General features: G+C 41.6%; 1 protein-coding gene across 3 annotated transcripts in view; it reads right to left on the reverse strand.

Moving 5' to 3' along the window:
* Positions 1–21,498, reverse strand: part of adck1 (aarF domain containing kinase 1) — a 575,359-nt gene that overhangs the window by 271,701 nt on the left and 282,160 nt on the right. For all 3 annotated transcript variants that reach the window (XM_043697036.1, XM_043697034.1, XM_043697033.1), the window contains one exon: positions 3,720–3,878. In XM_043697036.1, the coding sequence (XP_043552971.1) occupies positions 3,720–3,878 (159 nt within the window). The remainder of the gene's footprint in view (positions 1–3,719; positions 3,879–21,498) is intronic.

Below are 21,498 nucleotides of genomic sequence, written 5' to 3' on the forward strand. Positions count from 1 at the left end.
ACTACCCTGTGGGAGAATCAATAAGTATAAACCACCATCAATGAAACAGCTGCAACAAACAATCAAATAGATGAAAAATAACATAACCTGCAGTCCCGATAGTATTCCAGCTGAAGTCTTCGAGGATAATGGGCTTTTGTTCACACCTACATTCCACATGCACATTTAGGAGGTAAATAAACTAACATCAAGAATGTGACCATTGTAAGTATCTTCATGAAAAGAGAAGTCATGCAGTGGAAGCTTCCCTACTGTCTATAACAGGGAAAGTCCTGACACACGCACATTTTCCTTGATCACCCACCTCCTGTGGATAAGAAATTCCTCGGAACGACACTCAGATTAGCTTTAGACGTTGCAGAGGCGTCTCTGAAGTAGCGTTCATTGACAGGCAAATCCAGGAAAATTGTCAAGAACATGATTGCGAACTGTTCAGTATGTTCCGCAACCTGATCAAAGTATTTGACTCAGTACATCACAAGGCTTCTGTGGATTGTGCACCAGAGATTTGGATGTAAAAGAAATGTCACCACAATGTGATTCCAACCAATAGAATGGCCAGAGAAAATGCTACCCTCCTTCTTGAAGCCAACTCTGCAAATACCAAGGTAACGCCTCTGCAAGATCAAACACGGTGCACTGGTCATTGTGTCTGATTGGATGAAAGTCAGGTGAATTAGGGAATTTTGTGTACTTATTAAAATCTTTAATTTTTGGGATGACCCTACCCCTGTGGCCCTTGACAATACTCCACCACATATTTTCTAATTACTTCAACCAGAGCTAATCTGTCACGTCATTTCCATTTTCATGCTTCCATCCTCCACCTTCAGTGATCCCAGGTACTTGAGGCTACTCGCTTTCTCCAAATTTCCACTGACAAACTTTACAACTTTCCTCTAATCTTCTTCCCTCGTCTCAAACTGATAGCTCATCCGTTGAGAGAAAGTGAGGACAGCAGATGCTAGAGATCAGAGTCAAGAGTGTGGTGCTGGAAAAGCACAGCAGGTGAGGCAGCATCCGAGGAGCAGGAGAGTCGATGTTTCGGGCGTACGCCCTTCGTCAGGAATTAAGTCCATTCGTTGGGTCAATTTCACAGTTTGCCACTGTAACATTGAACCACTTTAACTTTATTTACCTACCATTCAACTAAGACAAACTATCTCTATTGGTTGAAGCTTCAGGGAACCAGGGGACATAGCCTACGAATTAGGGTGATGCCATTCAATACGTAGGTTAGAAAGTGCGTCTATACACAAAGAGTAGGGAAGGTTTGGAACTTCCTTCCTCAAACAGTGGTCGATGATGTTATATTTAAGTCTGATATAGGCAAACTTTTATTTAGCAAGGGTATCAAGGGATACGGGTCCAAGGCAAATATATGGAGTTAGGCCACAAATCAGCCAAGATCTTATTGACTGGGAAAGCAAGCTTGAGAAACTGAATGGCCTATTCCTGTTCCTATGGTCCTAACTGGATTCTGGAATGACCTTGGTCATCTGAATCTAACTTGAGAAATCTATTGATGTTAAGTTTCCTCTTCATTAAGATGTTGAAGCTGGGAGTGACTTGAAATTTTCAAAACTAACATGGCTGAATTTTTGAGAGGGCAAAGGCTACAATTCAAAGCAGGTAGATAAAGTCAAGTTATAATTCAACCCTTGTCAAATTGAAAGAACAGACTGAGGGGGGGAATGGCCAACATCTGTTCCCATGTTCTTGTACTGCCATTGATTCTTTGGGTCTCCCAATAAAATGGAAACATTATTTTGGGATGTGCCAGTTCTCCTCCTCTCAAATTTTCAAGGAAAAGGGAAGAAAAGTATGAAAACATCAATGAATCAAGATTGAAGTTATCCAGCAAATCCCATCATCACACACGGTTTTATGAGATAACTTGCATTCATATAATGTCCTTTAAGACTTCATTCTGACCATCTCAGAGCACTTACCTTAGGGGAAGATGGTGACCCAGTGGTCATGTTACTGGGCCACCAATTCCAGACGCCTAGGCTACTGTTCTGATTCATGGACTTAAATCTCAACACAACTGCCAGATGTATCAAATTCAAAGTCAAAACTCACCTTATCCACCATCTTACACAGTTACTACCTGATCACATGATACATTACAGCAACTCGCCAATACGCCTTTGACAGTAAGTTCAAACATACATGTCCAGCTATAAAAAAGAATCCAGTGCTTCAGCATACCACCAACTCCAAATACCACGGTAGGTCACACACCATCCTCACTTGGACATGAGATCTGCCTTCCTGAGCTTCTGCAGCCCATTTGGTATAGGTAGACCCATGTTGAGGAGGGAGTTCCAGGATTTAAACCCAGTGAAGGAATATTAATACATTTCCAAGTTAGGATGGCGAGTAATTTGGAGGGTGATGGTTTTCCATGCATCCGCTTCTGAATGAGAATGGGTGTGGGTTTGAAAGATGTTGGCTGGGAGACTTCATGAATTTCTGCTGTACATCTTATAGATGATGCACACTGCTGTTACTGAATTTTGTTGGTGGAGAGAATGAATGTTTCTGGATACCGTCCCAATCAAGTGGCCTGTTTGTACTGGATGGTGTCAAGCTTTTTAAATGTTATTGGCACTTAGCAAGGCTACTGGGAAGTATTCCATCATGCTTCTGAATTGCACCTTGTAAATAGGGCCTTGGGGAGTCATGAGGTGAATTAGTCTTTGCAGGATTCCTAGCCTCTGACCCAACAAAATTGACCGAACGAATGGACTTAATAGCCACTGTATTTATAAGGCTAATCCAGTTCAGTTTCTGGTCAATGTTAACCCCAGCATGTTGATTGTAGGGGGTATTCATTGATGGCATTGTTTTTGAATATTAAGGGGTGACAGTTAGATTCTTTATTGGAGATGGCCATTACCTGGCAATTGTGTGCAGCAAACGTTGCTTGCCACTTGTCAGCCCAAGCCTGATATTGTCCAGGTCTTGAACATGAACTACTTCAGCAGCGACCATCGCTAATTCTGACCTTATGATAGACGGTAGGTCATTGATGAAGCAGCTGAAGATGGTTGGTTCTTGGACATTATCCTGAGGAACTCCTACAGAGATGCCTTGGAGCTAAGATGACAGATCTCCAACACATTGTGGGCGGAACAGCGGCACAGTGATTAGCACTGCTGCCTCACAGCTCCAGAGACCCAGATTCAATTCCCGCCTGTGTGGAGTTGCACATTTTTCCCGTGTCTGCGTGGGTTTCCTCCAGGTGCTCCGGTTTCCTCCCACAGTCCAAAGATGTGCTGGTTAGGTGAATTGGCCATGCTAAATTGTCAGTAGTGTTAGGTGAAGGGGTAAATGCAGGGGAATGGGTCTGGGTGGATTGCTCTTCGGAGGGTTGGTGTGGACTTGTTGGGCTGAAGGGCCTGTTTCAACACTGTAAGTAATCTGACCAAAACCATCTTCATTGGTGATTTCATTCCTCACTGGCATGTATTTACATTCTCCTTATCCTTTCTGAGTCAGTTTCTTCCCCATCGTTTTCTGGTACCTTTCTCAGTGGGTATTTGAATCAATCATAAAACATTTTAAGTTGGTAATGCACAAAAGATCACAGTTCAAGGAATTGAGAAACAAGACATATTTGGGCATGTGTTATTCTTGAGGTTACAGACTGTGGATCACTCCAAATGTCATTGCATTTGCCGCTAATGGTTTTAATAAAATGTTCCATTTACCTCCATCAAAATGACATCGTTGGCACATTGACTGCGCACCTTCGGGTGCTGGACTTTGACTGCCACTGTCCTTCCATCATGTAATACTGCCTTGTGAACTTGGGCCCACGATGCTGCACCCAATGGGGTTTCTTCAAACCTGGCAAACAGCTGAGGAATCTGTGAAAATACAAGCAGTTTTTGTTGGTTGTTCATTCTTCTAAGAATTCTGGCCTTCTTAATTTTTTTGAATTTTTTTTTCAGAATGGGAAAAATTCTTTACTCTCAACAAAATTCCCCTCTTCTGACAGACCAATGCCATGTAACAACTGTCATAGAAAGCCCCCTCTAGCCTTCTGTCTCTGAAATATTTATACCACCAACTTCCATAAGTTTCTGTAACTTCCAAAGGTCTATTGACCTTTCTTCCCTACTTTGAGTTATGCCTTAAAGCATAGCTTTGACCAAATGTTTGGTCACCTATCCTAATGCCTCCTTAGTCTCAAATTTTGTTTTTTAATACTTCTATGAAAAAATCTGAAGGCACTACATAAATGCTAGTTGTTGCGTGCAAACCTGGAAGTGATAGCGCTCTTATAATCTTAGTGATTCTGCCCCACTGCTAACAGAGATGACATGGCTATTGCTGTGATGCATAAAATATCATATAGACTAATCTCAAATTTGCCCCTTTCCTGACAGACCAGTCTTATCTGTTTAAAACCTTCTCTCATAGGGTATCACCCATTCGTGAAGCTTGTTCCAAAAGTCAATTTGCCTTTGTGGAAAACCCACTCATGTTAAGCAAGCAGTCACTTCATGAGGAACTGTCACTTCGAGAAATTAGTCTACAGTCTATACAATTCCGCATGCCACTTTATAGTGAATGCATGAACAGAGGACAGACATGATTCACAAGCATGGCTGCAGGGATGAGAAATTTCAGTTATGAGGATAGATTGAAGAAGTGGGGACTGTTCTCCTTGGAGAAAAGAAGGCCAGAAGGAAAAGTTTGAAAGGTTCCGAGCAGGCTTGATGGAATAGATAGGGAGAAACTGTTCCCAGTCACAAAATAATCAAAACCAGAGGGCACTGATTTAAAGAGATCTGAAAAAGGGAGCAAATCTGACATTAAAAAAAAGCTTTATCACACAGTAAAACGTTGAAGTCAGGAATGCACTGTCTGGAAATGTGGTGGAAGCAACTTCATTTAGGCATTCAAGAGGTTTCTGGTTGATTATTGGGATAGAAATAATGTATGTGAGTGTGGAGAAAAAGCAGGAAATTTGCAAACAGTCACAATGCTGATTTGAAGAGCCCATGCAGACATAATGGGTTGAACACCTCCTTCTGCCCCAGTACATTTTGTAATTCTGTGATATACTGACCATCACAAAAAAGGGTTCTCGGGGTTCTTGAGGGTGAGGGAGGAAGGAACAGAAAAATATAGGATGATCGTCACAATCTCAACATTCAACAGAATTAAAAATGCTTCAAATAATATCATGCTTAAAGAAAAAGCTACAGGAAGTCACCAAAGAAATGAAAAGCGCTGAGAATTGCTTTCATCCTTATCACACACCACCAGCACAAAATCTTGCCAGCACTGCCTAATGCTACCAACTGTGTTAATAGCAAATGACTTTGACAGAAATTGGAGGCAGTATTTGTGTTTTTTTCACACATGCGATGGGCTTATGCTTTTCCAGGTGACGTCCTACAGGGTTTCCTGATTGTGCTTTTATTTCTGCTGTAACATTTATGGTGGAGTGACCTACATAAGCCACAAGTACAGCACATACAGCAAGAACAATTCCAGATGGGCAGCTGGTTTGGACAGCACATCTGGTCTAAATATCCAATATTACAATTGGGACTATCGCACTGGTGCAGTGGTGTAAGTTAAAACATATTGACTGAGGGAGTGATGAAAGGCAACTTCATTCTTTGTGTGCATTTTGCAGAACCTGATCTGTTACAGCCTAACACCAATTCCCGATGCCAAGCTTGGATAATATGCAGTCAGTTATTTTGATAGAAAATAAATGTATTGGCCACAATGTAACAATTAGTAATCAATGACAGTGCTTCATGAGAAGTTGCTTCCATGGATTGTGCTGTATCCATGGATTCAAAATATGTTTGCTTTGTTTTCATGGACTCTGCCTCCCATGGGAGTCTGAGCTCTGCCTGTATTCTCGAGGCTACTCCACTGCACTCTGCTCAGAGTCTGCAGCATCTCTGTCTCTGATTTATCTAAAGAACTCTCAGGAGTTCCGGTATACTCTTTATTTAAATTCTAACTTGCAGAACACTGATTACAGCTTTCCAGTACATTTACTCCATTTTCAGAGCCTTGCCAACAGGTAACTGTCGATGTTAGAGTTAACAAGATAGAAAAAGGATGATGACCCTGAATTTTTGACAAAGGGTCACTCGACTCAAAACATTAAGTTTGCTTTCTTTCTCTCTGCCAGACCCACAGAGTTTCTCCAGCATTTGCTGGTTTTGTTTCAGTAGCTGGATAGCCTAATAGGGAAGGAGACTAGAGGAGAAATACGAAAAAATTCATTAAAGGGCAGCTTTCAATTGTGTGTGCTACAAAAAAATGTGTGGGAAAAAAGACAATGGGATCAGAAGGAAAAGCAACCAGTGCCTGGAGTATTGCCTAACGCAAAGGAAGAGACCATCAGGCCATCACGGTAACAGATCCTCAGGTACGTGTGCTCAGACAAATCACTTTCAACTCATTCATCAAAACCCTAGCCTGTATCATAAAGTAAGAAGAAATGGCCTTCACTGTTTAGTTCTTTGACAGTTCTTCTAACCCTGAAGTTATTCAACTCAGCTTGGCCTAGGGCTGTACGTTATCTGAATTTTAGTTGACAACCGGTAGATGACATCCATACTACATAACAGAATCAAAGAAGGACTTATAACAAAAAGAGAGGCCATTTGGCCATTTATCTCTGCACAGACTAATAAATGCTCTCCAGCCTCACCTTACCTTCAAGATATAGTTCATAGGTTATGGCACCTCAAATGCAAGTTGTAGTTTTCTTAAATACGATGAGGGTTTCCGCCTCTGTAACACCTTTACAAACAATGAGTTCCAGAACCACTACACCCTCTGCTTTAAACATTTTCTCTTGGACGTTCCTTTAATCCTCCTGCAAATTACTTTAAAGCCTGGTCTCCTGGTCGTTGGCCTCCCTACTCAGGTAACTGGGAAATAATTGTCCCAGTTATGATTATTTCAAAATTCAGAAAGCACAGCCCTCTTTCCTTTATCTTCAACTTTAAGTTCCTCACTATGAACATATGGTGGTCACCAATAATGTGAAGCTGAACTGGATCAGGCATACCAACACTATAGTTACAAAACCAGTGCAAAGACAAGGCATTCTCAACCCCTGAACCCTTAAAAACTGGTCAGTAGCATGATGGGGGATGCACTGCTCACTGGAATGGGTTCAGCTGCAAAAAAACATTTTAGCAACTCAACACCATCTAAAAGACAAATTGACTTGATTGATGCCCAATACTCAATATCCATTGTGACTATGACTGACACGCTGTCCTGAGTTCACAAAAGAGGGTATAAATAACTTACCAGAAACATTGGGAACACAGGAGTTAGTGAGAGGGAGGAACTGAAGGAGATCAGTATTAGTAAGAAAATGGCATTGGAGAAATTGATGGCTTTGAAGGCCAATAAGTCTCGAGGCTCTCATAATCCCCAGAGTACTTGAGATAGTGGCAGTAGAAATTATGGATGTATTGGTGGCTATCTTTAAGTTTCAATGGACTCTGGAATGGTTCCTACAGATTGGAAGATAGCCTTCTATTTAAGAAGGGAGGCAGAGAAAAACAGCAATTTCAGACCAGTCAGCCTGATGATGGTAGTGAGGACTATGCTAGAGTTCATCATAAAATAATTAACAATTGAGTATTTAGAAAATAGTGGCAGGATTAGACAGAGTCAGCTTGGATTTAGAAAGGGTAATCACATTTAACAAATCTATTGCAAGTCTTTGAGGATGTAACTTGGAGAGTTGATGGGGAGGTGCCAGTAGGTGTAGTTTATTTGGCCTTTCAGAAGGTTTTCAACAAAATCCCACATAAGAGATTAGAATGCAAAATTAAAATACATGGGATTGGGGATAGTTACTAAGATACATAAAAAAGCTGGTTGGCAGACAGGAAAAAAAAACAAAGAATAACTGGGTCTTTTTCCAAACAGCAGGCAGTGACTTATGGGGTACCGCAGGGATCAGTCCTCATACCCCCAGCTAATCATAATACATGTGCATGATTTGGATGAGGGAACTAAATGTAATACTTCCAAATTTGCAGATGACACTAAGCTGGGTGGAAGGATGAGCTGTGATAAAAATGCAGAGATGCTTCAGCGCAATGTAGACAAGTTGAGTGAGTAGGCAAATGCATGGCAGATGCAGTATAACGTGGATAAATCTGAGGTTATCCACTTTGGGAACAAAAACAGGAGGGTAGATTATCATCTAACTGGCTATCATTGAGAGAGAGGAATGTGCAACAAGACCTGGGTATCCTTGGACACCAGAGGCTAAAAGGAAGCATGCAGGTGCAGCAGGTGATAAAGAAAGCAAATGGTGTTGGCATTTACATTGAAAGGATTCAAGTACAGGAATGGCTTGCTGCAATTATCCAGGGTCCTGGTGAGACCACACCTGCAGTACTTCATGCGGTTTTGGTCTCCGTATCTGAAGAAGGGTGTTCTTACTAAAAAGGGAGTGCAGTGAAGGTTTACTGGACTGATTCCTGGGATGGTAGGAATGAATTATGAGGAGAGGTTGAACTTGTGAGGATTATATTCACTGGAGTTCAAAAGAATGAGGGAGATCTCATAGGAACGTATAAAATTCTAACAGGACTAGATAGAGTAGCTGCAGAAAGGATGTTCCTGATGGCAGGAGATCCAGAACCAATGTCCATAAGACCATAAGACATAGGAGCAGACACTAGGCCACTCAGGCCATCGAGTCTGTTCCACCATTCAATCATGGCTGATAAATTTCTCATCCCCATTCTCCCACTTTCTCCCTGTAACTCTTGATCCCCTTGATACTCGAGAACCTATCTATTCCAGTCTTATATCTAAGGACAGAAGATTAACAATTTAGGATTGATTGAGGAGAAATTTCTTCATCCAGACAGTGGTAAGCCTGTGGAATTCTCTGCCACAGAATGCAATATGATTTCAGGAAGGACTTGGATATAGCACTTGGGGCTAAAGGGCATGGGGGAGCAGGCTATTGAGTTGAATGATCACCCACGATCACAACGAATGGCAGAGCAAACTCAAGAGGCCAAATGACCTACTTCTGCTCCTACTTTCTATATCTACTCCACGGGAACTGATGATAGGAGACCTTTGAACCCATCTCAGCTTGTTCTACTCTGCTTCCCTTTTACCATAACCCCATTGTTTTTGGCCTCAGGTCCTTATCCCTTATAAAAACATGATTGAACTTGCCTCCACCACAGGAAGAACGCTTCATCTTCCGCCTTGGAACACTTCAACCCCAGGCCATCAATGTTGACTTCACCAGTTTCCTCATTTCTCCTCACCCCTGCTCCTCGGATGCTGCCTGACCGGCTGTGCTTTTCCAGCACCACTCTAATCTAGACTTTGATTTCCAGCACCTGCAGTCCTCACTTTTGCCTACACTTGGAAGTGGTGCATTTTGCATCCTATTCAGTTTCTGTGAGGAAAATGTTTTTCCTCATATTGTTATAGTTTGTTTGCCAATCACTGTAATTCAGTGCCCTCTAGCTCTCAGCATTTCCACCAGCTCCTCCCTATCTACTCTGTCAAGACCACTCATCAAATATCCACTCAACCTTCTCTTTCCTAAAAAAATAACCATCAGACTTGTCAGGGCACCAAGGGAAATGCGAAACATGCAATTTGGTCTTCATTGCCCACATCTGAGAAACAAAGAGCTGAAGATATACATCATCTTTCCTCAAATATAAGTACTCTCTGAATTTTGTGTAAACTGGTTGTGGCATTGGTAATTTCTAAATATGTGCAGCAATTGATAAATATTGAGATCATACTAACATACAAGTCAAAGACATTTTTTGAAACTTAATTTCTGTGCTCTTACAATGCAGATTTTGATCAATTTACGTGAAAACAAGAGGCAGCAGTGAGACGAATTTCAGATAAACTTTAAATGTTTCATGCGTCAAATTTTAGGGGCATTGAGTTTAAGCTAATAAAACAGTGCATGCACATAGTCCATTGGTTTGACATTGATTAGAATTATGAAACTAGAGAAATATGTATGAAAGATGCCCTTATACTGAGAATACAAAGCCATTTTTATTCATAGTATTGCAATATGAAAAGGAAATGAAAACTGAAAGTCATTGCCAGAAAATAAATGTACTCCTTAGCTTCAGTCAATGAACCATCTTATCAATTCTGGGCAATGAATGTGAAAGTGACGTTTAAAAGCCATCCTTTACAGACGGCCATTTCTCAATTGCCAATGTATTTTTTTTCTGAACATTTTTGAGGGGAAAATGAATTTTATTAAGCATTTGAAATTGCATTATGTCTGGCCCTGCGGGCACTGAATTTATTTGCACAGCTTGCGATACAGAACCCTTTTCTGCCAGAAATTCAGCATTTGCAAAAGAAAAGCTCAGGAAAATGGGAGCCAACTAGCAATAACTGGGGAACAGTCGTTACATATTAGAAACAAACCAGGACAATTACCTTTAAATCACCTGAAACAATAAAATCCCTTGTAAACTGCTTGATTTAAAGGGGGATTGCTATATTCAGGATAATAAATAATACCTTGTATAAATTTAGATCAAGTGGCTACAGATGAGCACATACACTTGGAACATAAGGTAGGACTTTAACTGGATCAAGTTCAAGGAGGTTTTTTTCTCTTAACCTCCCACTTCAAGCCAATCAGCCCTCAAGGTTCTGATCACCTTATTCAAGTCAGTTAATAATGGCTGTGACAATATCCATAATTCTATGCACCCCAGAAACTGTACTACTATCACTGCAGTGACTACACCAGGGTTGATCAAGCTTGTTACTATGACCTTTAAATGAGAGAAGAAGCAGGCTCCCTGGTTTTTCTCCCAGACTGCTCTCCCAGGAATGTCAAGAGCGATCAAAATTCCAGGAGACCCACTTTAGGCAGATTGGCAACCCTAATAAGAAACCATGTATAGAAGATGGGATTCAATCTACCAGTCCTTCCACAGACTGTGTAAAATCTTCCCCATTGTATACAGAGGAACCTCAATTATCCAACATTCAATTATCTGAATATCAGATTATCCGGCAAGATTGCAAGGTCCCGATGCCTGGCTGAACTATGTTATCTGGCATTCGATTAACCAAACAAAATACTTCCCCGCCCGTGTCCTTTGGATAAACAAGGTTCCTCTGTACTTTTTAATTAATTACTGCCTTGGCCAGTATTTCTTGCCCATCCTTAATTGCCCAGAAGACCATTAAGAGTCAACCACATTGCTGGGTATCTGGAGTCACGTGTAGGCCAGATAAGGATGGCAGATTCCTTTCCTAAAGGACATTAGTAAGTACTATATTAAATGACATGCCTGATCCAATATTAATAACTCAGCGTAAGTACTCCAAATGCCTGGGCAGTAAAGAAGCAAAAACTCAAGAATATCCTTAAATCCACAAATCACCACAAGTGAAAGATGCATCGGACAAGCACCTTTTTTTTTTGTGATCTTCGAACCTTTGTATTCTCTGGAGCATTTGAATTAACTGTGTCTATACATATACATTTAACCTTCATTCCTACTTTGGAGCAGATAAAAGAAGGGGAAGATTTGCATTTATATTGTGCCTTCCCATATATCTGAGAGAATCTGAGAGCATTCCATGTATAATGAATTACTGTGATGTACAGTGACTGTACGCAGGCAAACAGATATCCATCATCCAGCACTTTCATGAGGAATAATCAGAGCAGTAATCATTTATTTAAAATATTACCACCATGATCAAATGCATACTCTGGTGGCTGTCATTGTTTATGTACATTTTGATTCACGTTAAAAATATCATTATTATAAACCGAAAATAGCACAGTCCTAATTTCCGGACCATCCTCTTTTTGTTACAATCTCAATTTATTTTTCTTGCTAATTTCCTTCACCTTCTCAAGGCACTGAATCCTCACAGATAATTCTACCACTTCTTCCTGGGTTTCAGCCAAGTCTATTATTCATATGCGAGGGTTGTCAGGCTATTCAATGTGGATCACAGTCAAGCCCAGTTTTGTTCACACCAACCTTCACACATGAACACTTCCAGAAGTGGCGCTGGGTCACTGCTTTATCATCAGGAACAGACAACTTGCATTATCTTTGCCTTCCATACTGAGTAACAAGTTGCATTTATACAGCATAGAATCCCTATAGTGCAGAAAGAAGCCATTCAGTCCATCGAGTCTACACTGGCCCTCCACATAGCATCCCACCAGTTCCACTCTATGCCTGTAATGCACCAAGCCAGCATATCCCTGGACACTATGGGATATTGTAGCATGGCCAAACTACATAACTTTGGCCTTCGAAAGCAAATCCACACAGACTCAGGAACAACATGTAAATGCCACACAGACAGACACCTGGCGCAATGAGACAGCAATGCTAACCATTGAACCACCGTGTACCTTTCTAACATTCTAGAACATCCCAAGGGTCGGAGCCACATGAAGATATTTTGGCAGGCCATAATAATGAAAAGTAGTAAACAGTAGTGGAGGAGGGATTTCAGGAGGAAAGCAGTGTGGGAAATACTGCAGTAAAGAGTGTGTGAGGGAGATTGGGCAAGAAGGTGGGGCGGAGGGTACTACAATGGGTCTAGGGTTCCAAAACAAGAGGGATATATGCCACAACAGCCTGTAAATAATTCTACCAGGTGAAACCTGACAGCCTCATCATATGATGGGTATGCCCACCTCAATACTGGTAAAATACCAATGGGCATCAGGGAGAGGCCATTAACTGGTTATTAAACAACCACTGAGACCTCAATTGGTACACAATCCCTGCTTCACCCACCACAAGCTTCTTGTGGTTCCCGGTAGGCAACCCAGCATGGCATTCAATTTTACAACCCCTGCCCTCAGCTGCCAGCCTGGTGGGGGAAATACAGAGAATTCAACAGCAGGACAAAATTACAAACTACAAGGTCCCCCATCATGCTGGGCTAAACAGCATGGAAACCACCTTGAAGAAAATTCAATTGGAATGGCAGACCATGTCTTCCACAAAGCAGTTAGGGGACTGTCACTGAGTAAGGGCTATACAGCCTTACAAACTTCTGCTTTGCAGACCCACCTATCTTAGGGTTACTCTTGGGTGAACAGTCCACCTGAGTGCAAGCACTGAAATTTGATTTAGCATATCTCATGGACCTTCTATGGCAAACTCATCAAAGCCCAATATGCCCAGAAGGAGGCCCATTCTAAGAAAATGCCATTCCTGCATCATATTGTTCAGTCAAGAGAAGACCACAATGGACAATGAAACCATTGACAGCTTGGACATACTCAATGTGAAGAGCCTATTACGAATACAATACTTACAGCCATACGCTGTCCTACTTTGATCTTGCACATACATGAATTCAAAGACATTTACCAGCTGCAGAAAGTTAGTGGATGAGAACTTTGCGCAGACACCATTACAGACCTGGGGGAAACATTAGACGCTTGGGGAGTGAGAACAGATTAAGTTATTAATGAGCAGAAGTTGAGGATCTGGCTGCCCAATGACTGAAACTCAAGCATCTCCTTTGGAAAGAAGCATGCTTGACGAGAGTCTAATGTTTACAGGCACAGAGCTCCATTGGAAAGATATGTATGTAGTGGATGGCTGAAGCCACAGCAGTTTTTTACTGCCCCCATTTGTAGCAATAGTTAGAAACCTGTGGCAGCACTCCCAAACACAACTATCCCAAGACAAGTCAGCTCCTCCTCCACAAAGGCACAGGCTACAGGGCCAAGGATAGATCATTTATCTATCACTAATCGTGTCATAATACACAACTTAAAAACTGCCAATTGTTGAAGCTTTCATTTTGCACTTTTCAGAATAAGTTTGTTCCTGGGATCCTAGCTCTGAGGAGTACAAAACTAAAAGCTTCAATTTCTTGTCTCTTTTTAGCAATACTTAAGTAAAAAAAATCTATCAATCAGTCTTGACATTTTCAATTTATGCAGTTGCAACAGTTTTGTTGGGAAAGGGTTCCAGATTCCAATATTTTGTCATGTAAAAGCCATGGACCTTTGTTCCTAACAGTCTTGTTTGGTCTACTGACACCACATGGATTGCAGCTCATTGCCATCTTCACAAGGGTAACAGATGCTGGCTTAGCGAGTGACATCCACATTCTGTGAGAGAATGAAGATGTTTCTCACATTACCCAAATCTTTGGCAGTACTCAATACAAAGCAGGGATTTCCAGCTTTCTAACACTTGGCATTGAATGTCAAGAAATCCTCACTGGGGATTTTCTCGTGTGAATGAAAAGGTCAGCTCTGCTCATGCTCAGTGCCCATCCTGGAACAAACACCTGCGGAAGGGCAGGAGTCTCCAGAAATTGTATTCTTAATAGAGTAGCAGCACATGCCACTGTCAGCCTACCTGACTGAAGTTAGAGGCAGGAAACATTGGCAATGGAGATGCAGGTCCTTGCCTGGACACAGAAATCATGAGGGGAGTGTGAACTCAATCCCAAGAAAACTCTCAGTCCACCTGTCCACAAGACAAGCTGGAAATTATGCCATGATTGATTATGGGAAAGCATGCCAAAATACTAGGCACAAAATCCTTAGACAACACCTTCCAAACCCACGACCACTTCCATCTGGAAGGAGAAAGGCAGCAGAAACATGGAAGGCACCATCACCTGCAAATTCCCCTCCAAGCCACTCACCATTCTGACTTGTTCCTTCAGTGTCTCTGGGTAAAATTCCTGTAATTCCCTCCCTAACAGCATCCCCTCCCAAACATCCCTACAGCACATGGACTGCATTGGTTCAAAAAGGTAGCTCACCACCACCTTCTAAAGGGCAACTGGGGACAGACAATAAATGCTGGTTCTGCCAGCAACACCCATATCCTACAAGTAATTAAAAACTACATTGGCAAAGGACAGTCAGCTTAGGAGAATGAGTCTTGAAAGGCGAACCAATTGTTAGTCATCTCCTTACTTCCAAATGATGATCATATGGTTCTGGATGTGCTTTTGCTCGCTAAGGTGGAAGGATCGTTTTTAGATGTTTCATCACCATACTCAGTAACATCTTCAGTGAGCCTCCGAATGAATCACTGGTGGTGTAGCCCGCTTTCTATTTATATGTTTGGGTTTCCTTGGGTTGGTGATAAGATTTCCTGTGATGACGTTTTTTCCTATGGTGATGTCATTTCTGGTTCTTTTTCTGCCTGTTTGTCCAATGTAGTATTTGTTACAGTCCTTGCATGGTATTTTGTAAATCTACAGGAAAACAACACAGAAGCAATCATCCCAACATTCACAAGTTCAAGTTCCTAGATGTCGCAGTAGAGTGAACAGCCAATGGGGAACTTCAAACCAGCATCTACAGGAAAACAACATATACAGACCAAATACTGAGCTACAGAAGCAGTCATCCCAATATCACACAAAGCTGCATTAGAACATTATTTCAACGAGCCACCACACACTGCAGCACAGATGAATTCTACAGAGCAGAGGAAGATCACCTATACAGTCTATTCAAAAGAACAGGCACCCAATGAATACAGTCCGCCGATTTCTCAGCAACAACCCCAAACAAGCAGAAAAAACACGTCCAGACAAAGACATCACAGAGATGACTGCCAGACTATTCAGACGTCTTGGCATCATGATCGCCCACCAACACACTAAAACAGCAGCTAATGAACTTGAAAGACCCTAGACAGATAACAAGCAAAACTAATGTCATTTACAAAATACCTTGCAAGAACTGTAACAAACACTACATTGGACAAACAGGCAGAAAACTAGCCACAAACACATTGACTTGGATCCCATTTACCACCCCCTGAGAAAAAGAACTGGAAATGACATCACCACAGGAAATTACATCACCAGCCCAAGGAAACCCAAACATATAAATAGAAAGTGGGCTACACCACCAGTGCTTCATCCGGAGGCTCACTGAAGATGTTACCTAGTATGGTGATGAAACGTCTGAAAACGAACCTTCCAGCTCATCGAGCAAACTTCTACCCAGAACCTCAACCTGAGATACAAATCTTCTCAAAACTCGATCATACAGTTTCAAGTTGTTTCCCAATTCTCTCTATCCAATAGTTTGAGGTAGACTTTAGTTATGACTCAGAAATGAAATGAATGCTGTGGTAGCAGTAACAATTTCATCTTTAGAGAATAAAGCATTTTCAACAAGATCAACTTATCATTGTAACCCAGAGGACCTCATCAACCGGGAGCAGTTTGTATAGTGGGAGTGATAATTGATAGGATCTGGATTCATGATATTATCCCATGATGGTAAAAATCACACAACACCAGGTTATAGTCCAGCAGGTTTAATTGGAAGCACACTAGCTTTCGGAGCGCCGCTCCTTCATCAGGTGGTTGTCCCATAATGATTACTTCATTTGCTTATATCCAATATTTCCAAAATAAAGTAACTTGGGGTCAAAGCCCAACAAGGATAGATCTATGTCAAAATCCACTGCACCTTAATGGTCTCTGCCATCTTAATCTATCTCAACCTGCATTTTTAGCTTTGAGCCCTCATGAAAAGTTCTTAATGGCAAAATTTACTGACGGAGTCACTCATCAAAGACTGATACAGTGCTTCAAATTCACTTTGACATCTCAGCCTTGGCATCTCTTTCAGAACCAGAAGGATATCCACAGGGACCAGGGTTGACAAGGCATCCAAAAACACTCAGTAAAACTACTGCCTGCGTAAGTCTATTCAGCAACAATAAGCATACAGACACGGTAATGTTACTATCCATTGAAAGCATTTAATTGGGGAAACAGTGGACTTAATCAACCAAATGCTATGTGCTATCAATCTAACTGTGCTGTATGACTAGAGACAGCTGCTTGCTGCTAACACCTCTCAGCCAATGTGCCAATTGGTTCATCTAGTTTCACATTACTTTAGTTGAATTTATTTTAATTCACATGGAGCTGTAAATCAATTCCAATAGCAACCCAGTGGATGTTTTTCCAACACAAAATCATGCATTTATACAGTGTGTAGAAATATATCCCAAGGTCCTTCACAGGAACACACAAAATCTAATTTTGACAAAGAACCACATAAAGAGACATTAGGGTAAACAAGCAAAAGTGCGGCCAGAGTGGTTGGTTTGAAGGACGTGATTTAAAGGAGGAGTGACAGCAAGTAAGGTCTATAGGGAGAATTCCGGAGATTAAGTTCCAAGGTACGGGAGGTATGGCCATCGAGGGTAACACGATGATTGAGGATGTGCAACAAAGTGGGAAAGATGTTAAGAGTTCAGAAGGTTGTAAGGCCAGACACTAGAATAAGAATCTTTAAGTTGAGACATTCCTGGAACTGGAAATAGTACTTCAACAGCATTTATTCCTTTCTCAGTCAGCCTTCCCTGAACACGCTGCAACAGAAGCAAGAGTGTGGTGCTGGAAAAGCACAGCAGGTCAGGCAGCAACCGAGAAGCAGGAAAATATTGATGAAGGGCTTTTACCCAAAATGTCGACTTTCCTGCTCCTTGGATGCTGCCTGACCTGCTGTGCTTTTCCAGCACCACACTCTTGACTCTAATCCCCAGCATATGCAGTACTCACTTTTGCCTACACTGCAAAAGAAACCAATGGTATGGAGACTGATGGTGTTGTGCAATCTCTCTTCCCCTCGAGAGGCCTTATGAGTCAGTTGGATGCACAGAATGTTTCCCCTTTGATGCAAAAGTGTCATGACACAAGGAAATCAAGGAATGCAAGGTCCAACCAGTTCATCTCGCGTGTGTGTGTATATGTTCAGTGCAATAAGTGGCATAGAGCCAGCAAATAGGGACTCACATTGTCAGGTTTGAAACCAGTCTGCAAGAAAACCAGAACCAGGCGCTTGGATAAACACATCAGAGTGATTGCACTGCACTCTCACTTGCTCAAGATCCATGCCCAAGCCTGGCTTTAAACAAAACTGTTTAAAATTCAGAGATTCAAACACACAAGAAACCAGTCATAGAGCTAGATAGCATGGAAACAGACCCTTCGCTCCAACTCATCCACGTCGACCAGATATCCTAAATTAATCTAGTCCCATTTGCCAGCATTTGGCCCATAAGCTTCCAAACCCCTCCTGTTCATATACCCATTCAGCTGCCTTTTAAATGTTGTAATTGTACCAGTGTCCACCACTTCCTCTGGTAACTAGGAGAAAGTGAGGACTGCAGATGAAGGGCTTATGCCCGAAACGTTGACTCTCCTGCTCCTCGGATGCTGCCTGGCCTGCTGTGCTTTTCCAGTGCCACTTACTCTGGCAACTCATTCCATACATGCACCACACTCTGCATGAAAAAGATGCCCCTTAGGTCACTTTTAAATCTTTCCCCTCTCTCCTTCAAACTATGTTTGCTAGCTTTGGAATCATCCACCCCAGGGAAAAGATCTTGTCTATTTACCCTATCCGTGCCCCTCATCATTTTATAAACCTCTATAAGGCTAACCTTCAGCATCCAATGCTCCAGGGAAAATAGCCCCAGCCTCTTCAGCCTCTCCCTATAGCTTAAACCCGCCAACTTTGGCAATATTCTTGTGAATCTTTTCTGAAACCTTTCAAGTTTCACAACATCCTTCCAATAGCTGGGAGACCAGAATTGCTCGCAGTATTCCAAAAGTGGCCTAATCAATGTCCTGTACAGCTGCAACATGACCTCTCAACTACTATACTCAATGCACTGACCAATAAAGGAAATTATACCAAATGCCTTCTTCACTATCCTATCTACCTGTGACTCGACTTTCAAGGAACAATGAATCTGCACTCCAAGGTCTCTTTGTTCAGCAACATTCCCCAGGACCTTACCATTAAGTGTATATGCCCTGACCTGATTTGCCTTTTCAAAATGCTGCACCTCGCCTTTATCTAAATTAAACTCCATCTGCCACTCCTCAGCCCATTGGCCCATCTGATCACATACCATTGTACTCTGAGGTAACCTTTCTCACTATCCACTACACCTCCAATTTTGGTGGAGCAGACGTAGGTAATGTGGTTCCACAGTGCTTTTGTTTTTATTATTTCATGGAAGTTTTGCCCAAGTCGCATGTTTCTCGTGCACTTCTGGTACTTGAGCTAACTAATTAAACAGTCTCTGGGAGATAAAAAGAAGCCAAGCTTACATTGTGATCTCAGGTGATGTTAATACTGGGCAAGTTAGATCACAGAAGGAAGCCTTTCTTAAAAAATTATAAGTTTAATTTTTGCAGTTGGTTAACATGGTGGTTAGCCAGTGAAACATAGTCACACAAGTCTGATGATGTTCTGTTATGACAGAACAAAACTTTATTATACAAAAGAAAAACCACTCCATCTAAAACAGTTGAATAGATCTTAATCTATCCAAAAAACATTTCCCAACATCATTGTTTTATAGATACAGAAAGACCTCGTTTGCCTGAATGAGACAGGCAGTGAGTATTTTGTTTGGATAGCTGATTGTTCGGATAACCGATCAGGGTTCCCATGGCAGCAGCAATAGCAGGAACAGGGTCCCATAGCAACGGCAATAGCAGGAACAGGGTTCCCGTGGCGACCCTGTTACTATTCCCACCTCCAGCCCAGGCTGCCTGCTGTCACTGTGCTTTTATTTAAATTTAATAAAATTTTTACAGAACCTCGAGATCTTGTTTGACTAATCCGAAACTCAGATAATTGATGTTTGGATAACCAAGGTTGTTCTGTATTCAATTCCAAAGAAATTTCACTTCTATCGCAACGCAAAGTTTTTATTTTACTGACTCCTGCCAGTCTCCTTTCCTTGCATTGTAGAGACAGTTTCATGATTCCTTTCTGAGTGTACTTGCATTAAACTTTCACAATTTTAAACTTTTTCAGTTCTAACAACTTGAAGCTTTCAATCCATACTCTCCTGGTTTTGAAGCTGCACAAACTACAGCACTTCAGGAGAAATATTCAAGCTAGCTGAACTAAAAGTTGGATTCTTCTGCTAAGAGATATTTCTTCTTCCGGACCAAACTCCTGATTCTTCCAAATTAGACTCTGAACCTCCTGTTCTTCACTCAAAACAGCACTAATGACTTTCTGATATGTTGCAAGCTCAGTCATAGAAATATTCAATCCATTAACACTACCTGGTTTAAGACAGGATCTTGATGCAGTCACTCACTTTCTTGCAATTGGTCCCTTTAGATCTCTATTTCAAATCATTTTCTTACCTATTTAACAAAAATTATTTTCACAAAACTGACCCACACCTGTCCACATCTATCTTAAAAGCATAACATAATATTTAATACACCTTTCACTGCATCTTAAAAGAACATTTTCCACCACATTCATTGAGTGGGTTTGCAAATCTCAAGACACTTGGTGCTAAATTCGACATTTTAGCTCAATCGGAGCTGGTCGAATGTGGAAAATCTTTATTTTTTATGGTTCAAAGGTTAAGAGCTAGTGAAGTCTTCAGGACATTATTCGCATTTTTTTTCCCCTCAAAAGGAAACTGTTTTGGTGAGAAGATGTCTCAAGTATAGCCCAGAATACACTGGCAGGAGGCTAAAAACAGAGCAAGCCAAGCAGCATCAGGAGGTGAAGAAGTCAATCTCACCCTTCTTCAGGACGAGCCCAGAGCATTTTTGAAATGAAGGGTGAGATTAGCCCAAAGAGCTTGGGATAGTAATAATGAAGTTGAGCAGTCGGCTGCATTGACAGGATTTTTTTCAAAACTCTTGTTAAATTAGAATGGAAGTGAACTGCTGCTGAGTGCAAGACCTTCTCAAATAGAGGTGGCCATGCCTTCACAGTCAGGCAATACATGCATTGTCAAGTAGTTATAATTTACCAGGATTGTCAGAAGGCATATAATCATGTTGGGTGTCTAGAGTGTTTGAAGAAGACAAAGGTGAACAGGTTTAATAGTTAAACATGCAGCTGGATCGGAAGCAATGCTAGGCACAAAGGAATAATAAATGTCATAATCCTCAGTTACTCACGGCCAGGGACCGTGGTCGATTTACTTCTTAAACTTAGGGATACATAAAAAAAAACAGAAGCAAGAATAATTCAGCCCCCTGAATCAGCTCTGGCATTCAATAAGAAAGTGCCTGAACTGATTTTGATCTTAATGTCATTTTCCTGCCTGTATTCTCAAAGCCCTTGGTTCCGTTGTAGATCAGTAATTGTCAGCAAACCCCCATCAACTGAGGATGGCGGACATGTAGCAAAGGTAGACAAGCAGGAGGCTGTAAGAACACTGCAATACAGGCAACATCAGGAGCTGGAGAAGTCAATGTTTCGGGTGTAACCCTTCTTCAGGACTGGGGGTGGGTGTAAGGGGTGCTGCAGCTAAAGGGGAAGGTGGGGGATTGTTTTGGGTGGGGAGAGGGGCATGTGCCAAATACAATCTGTGGTGATTGGGTCAACCCATGTGGTACATGATGATGATGGCTTAAGAGATCAATCCATGAGAGACAGGTTTCACCACAAGGGCCTTCCTGGAAACA

Source organism: Chiloscyllium plagiosum, chromosome 10 (assembly GCF_004010195.1).
Source record: "Chiloscyllium plagiosum isolate BGI_BamShark_2017 chromosome 10, ASM401019v2, whole genome shotgun sequence".
Taxonomy (NCBI): Eukaryota; Metazoa; Chordata; class Chondrichthyes; order Orectolobiformes; family Hemiscylliidae; genus Chiloscyllium; species Chiloscyllium plagiosum.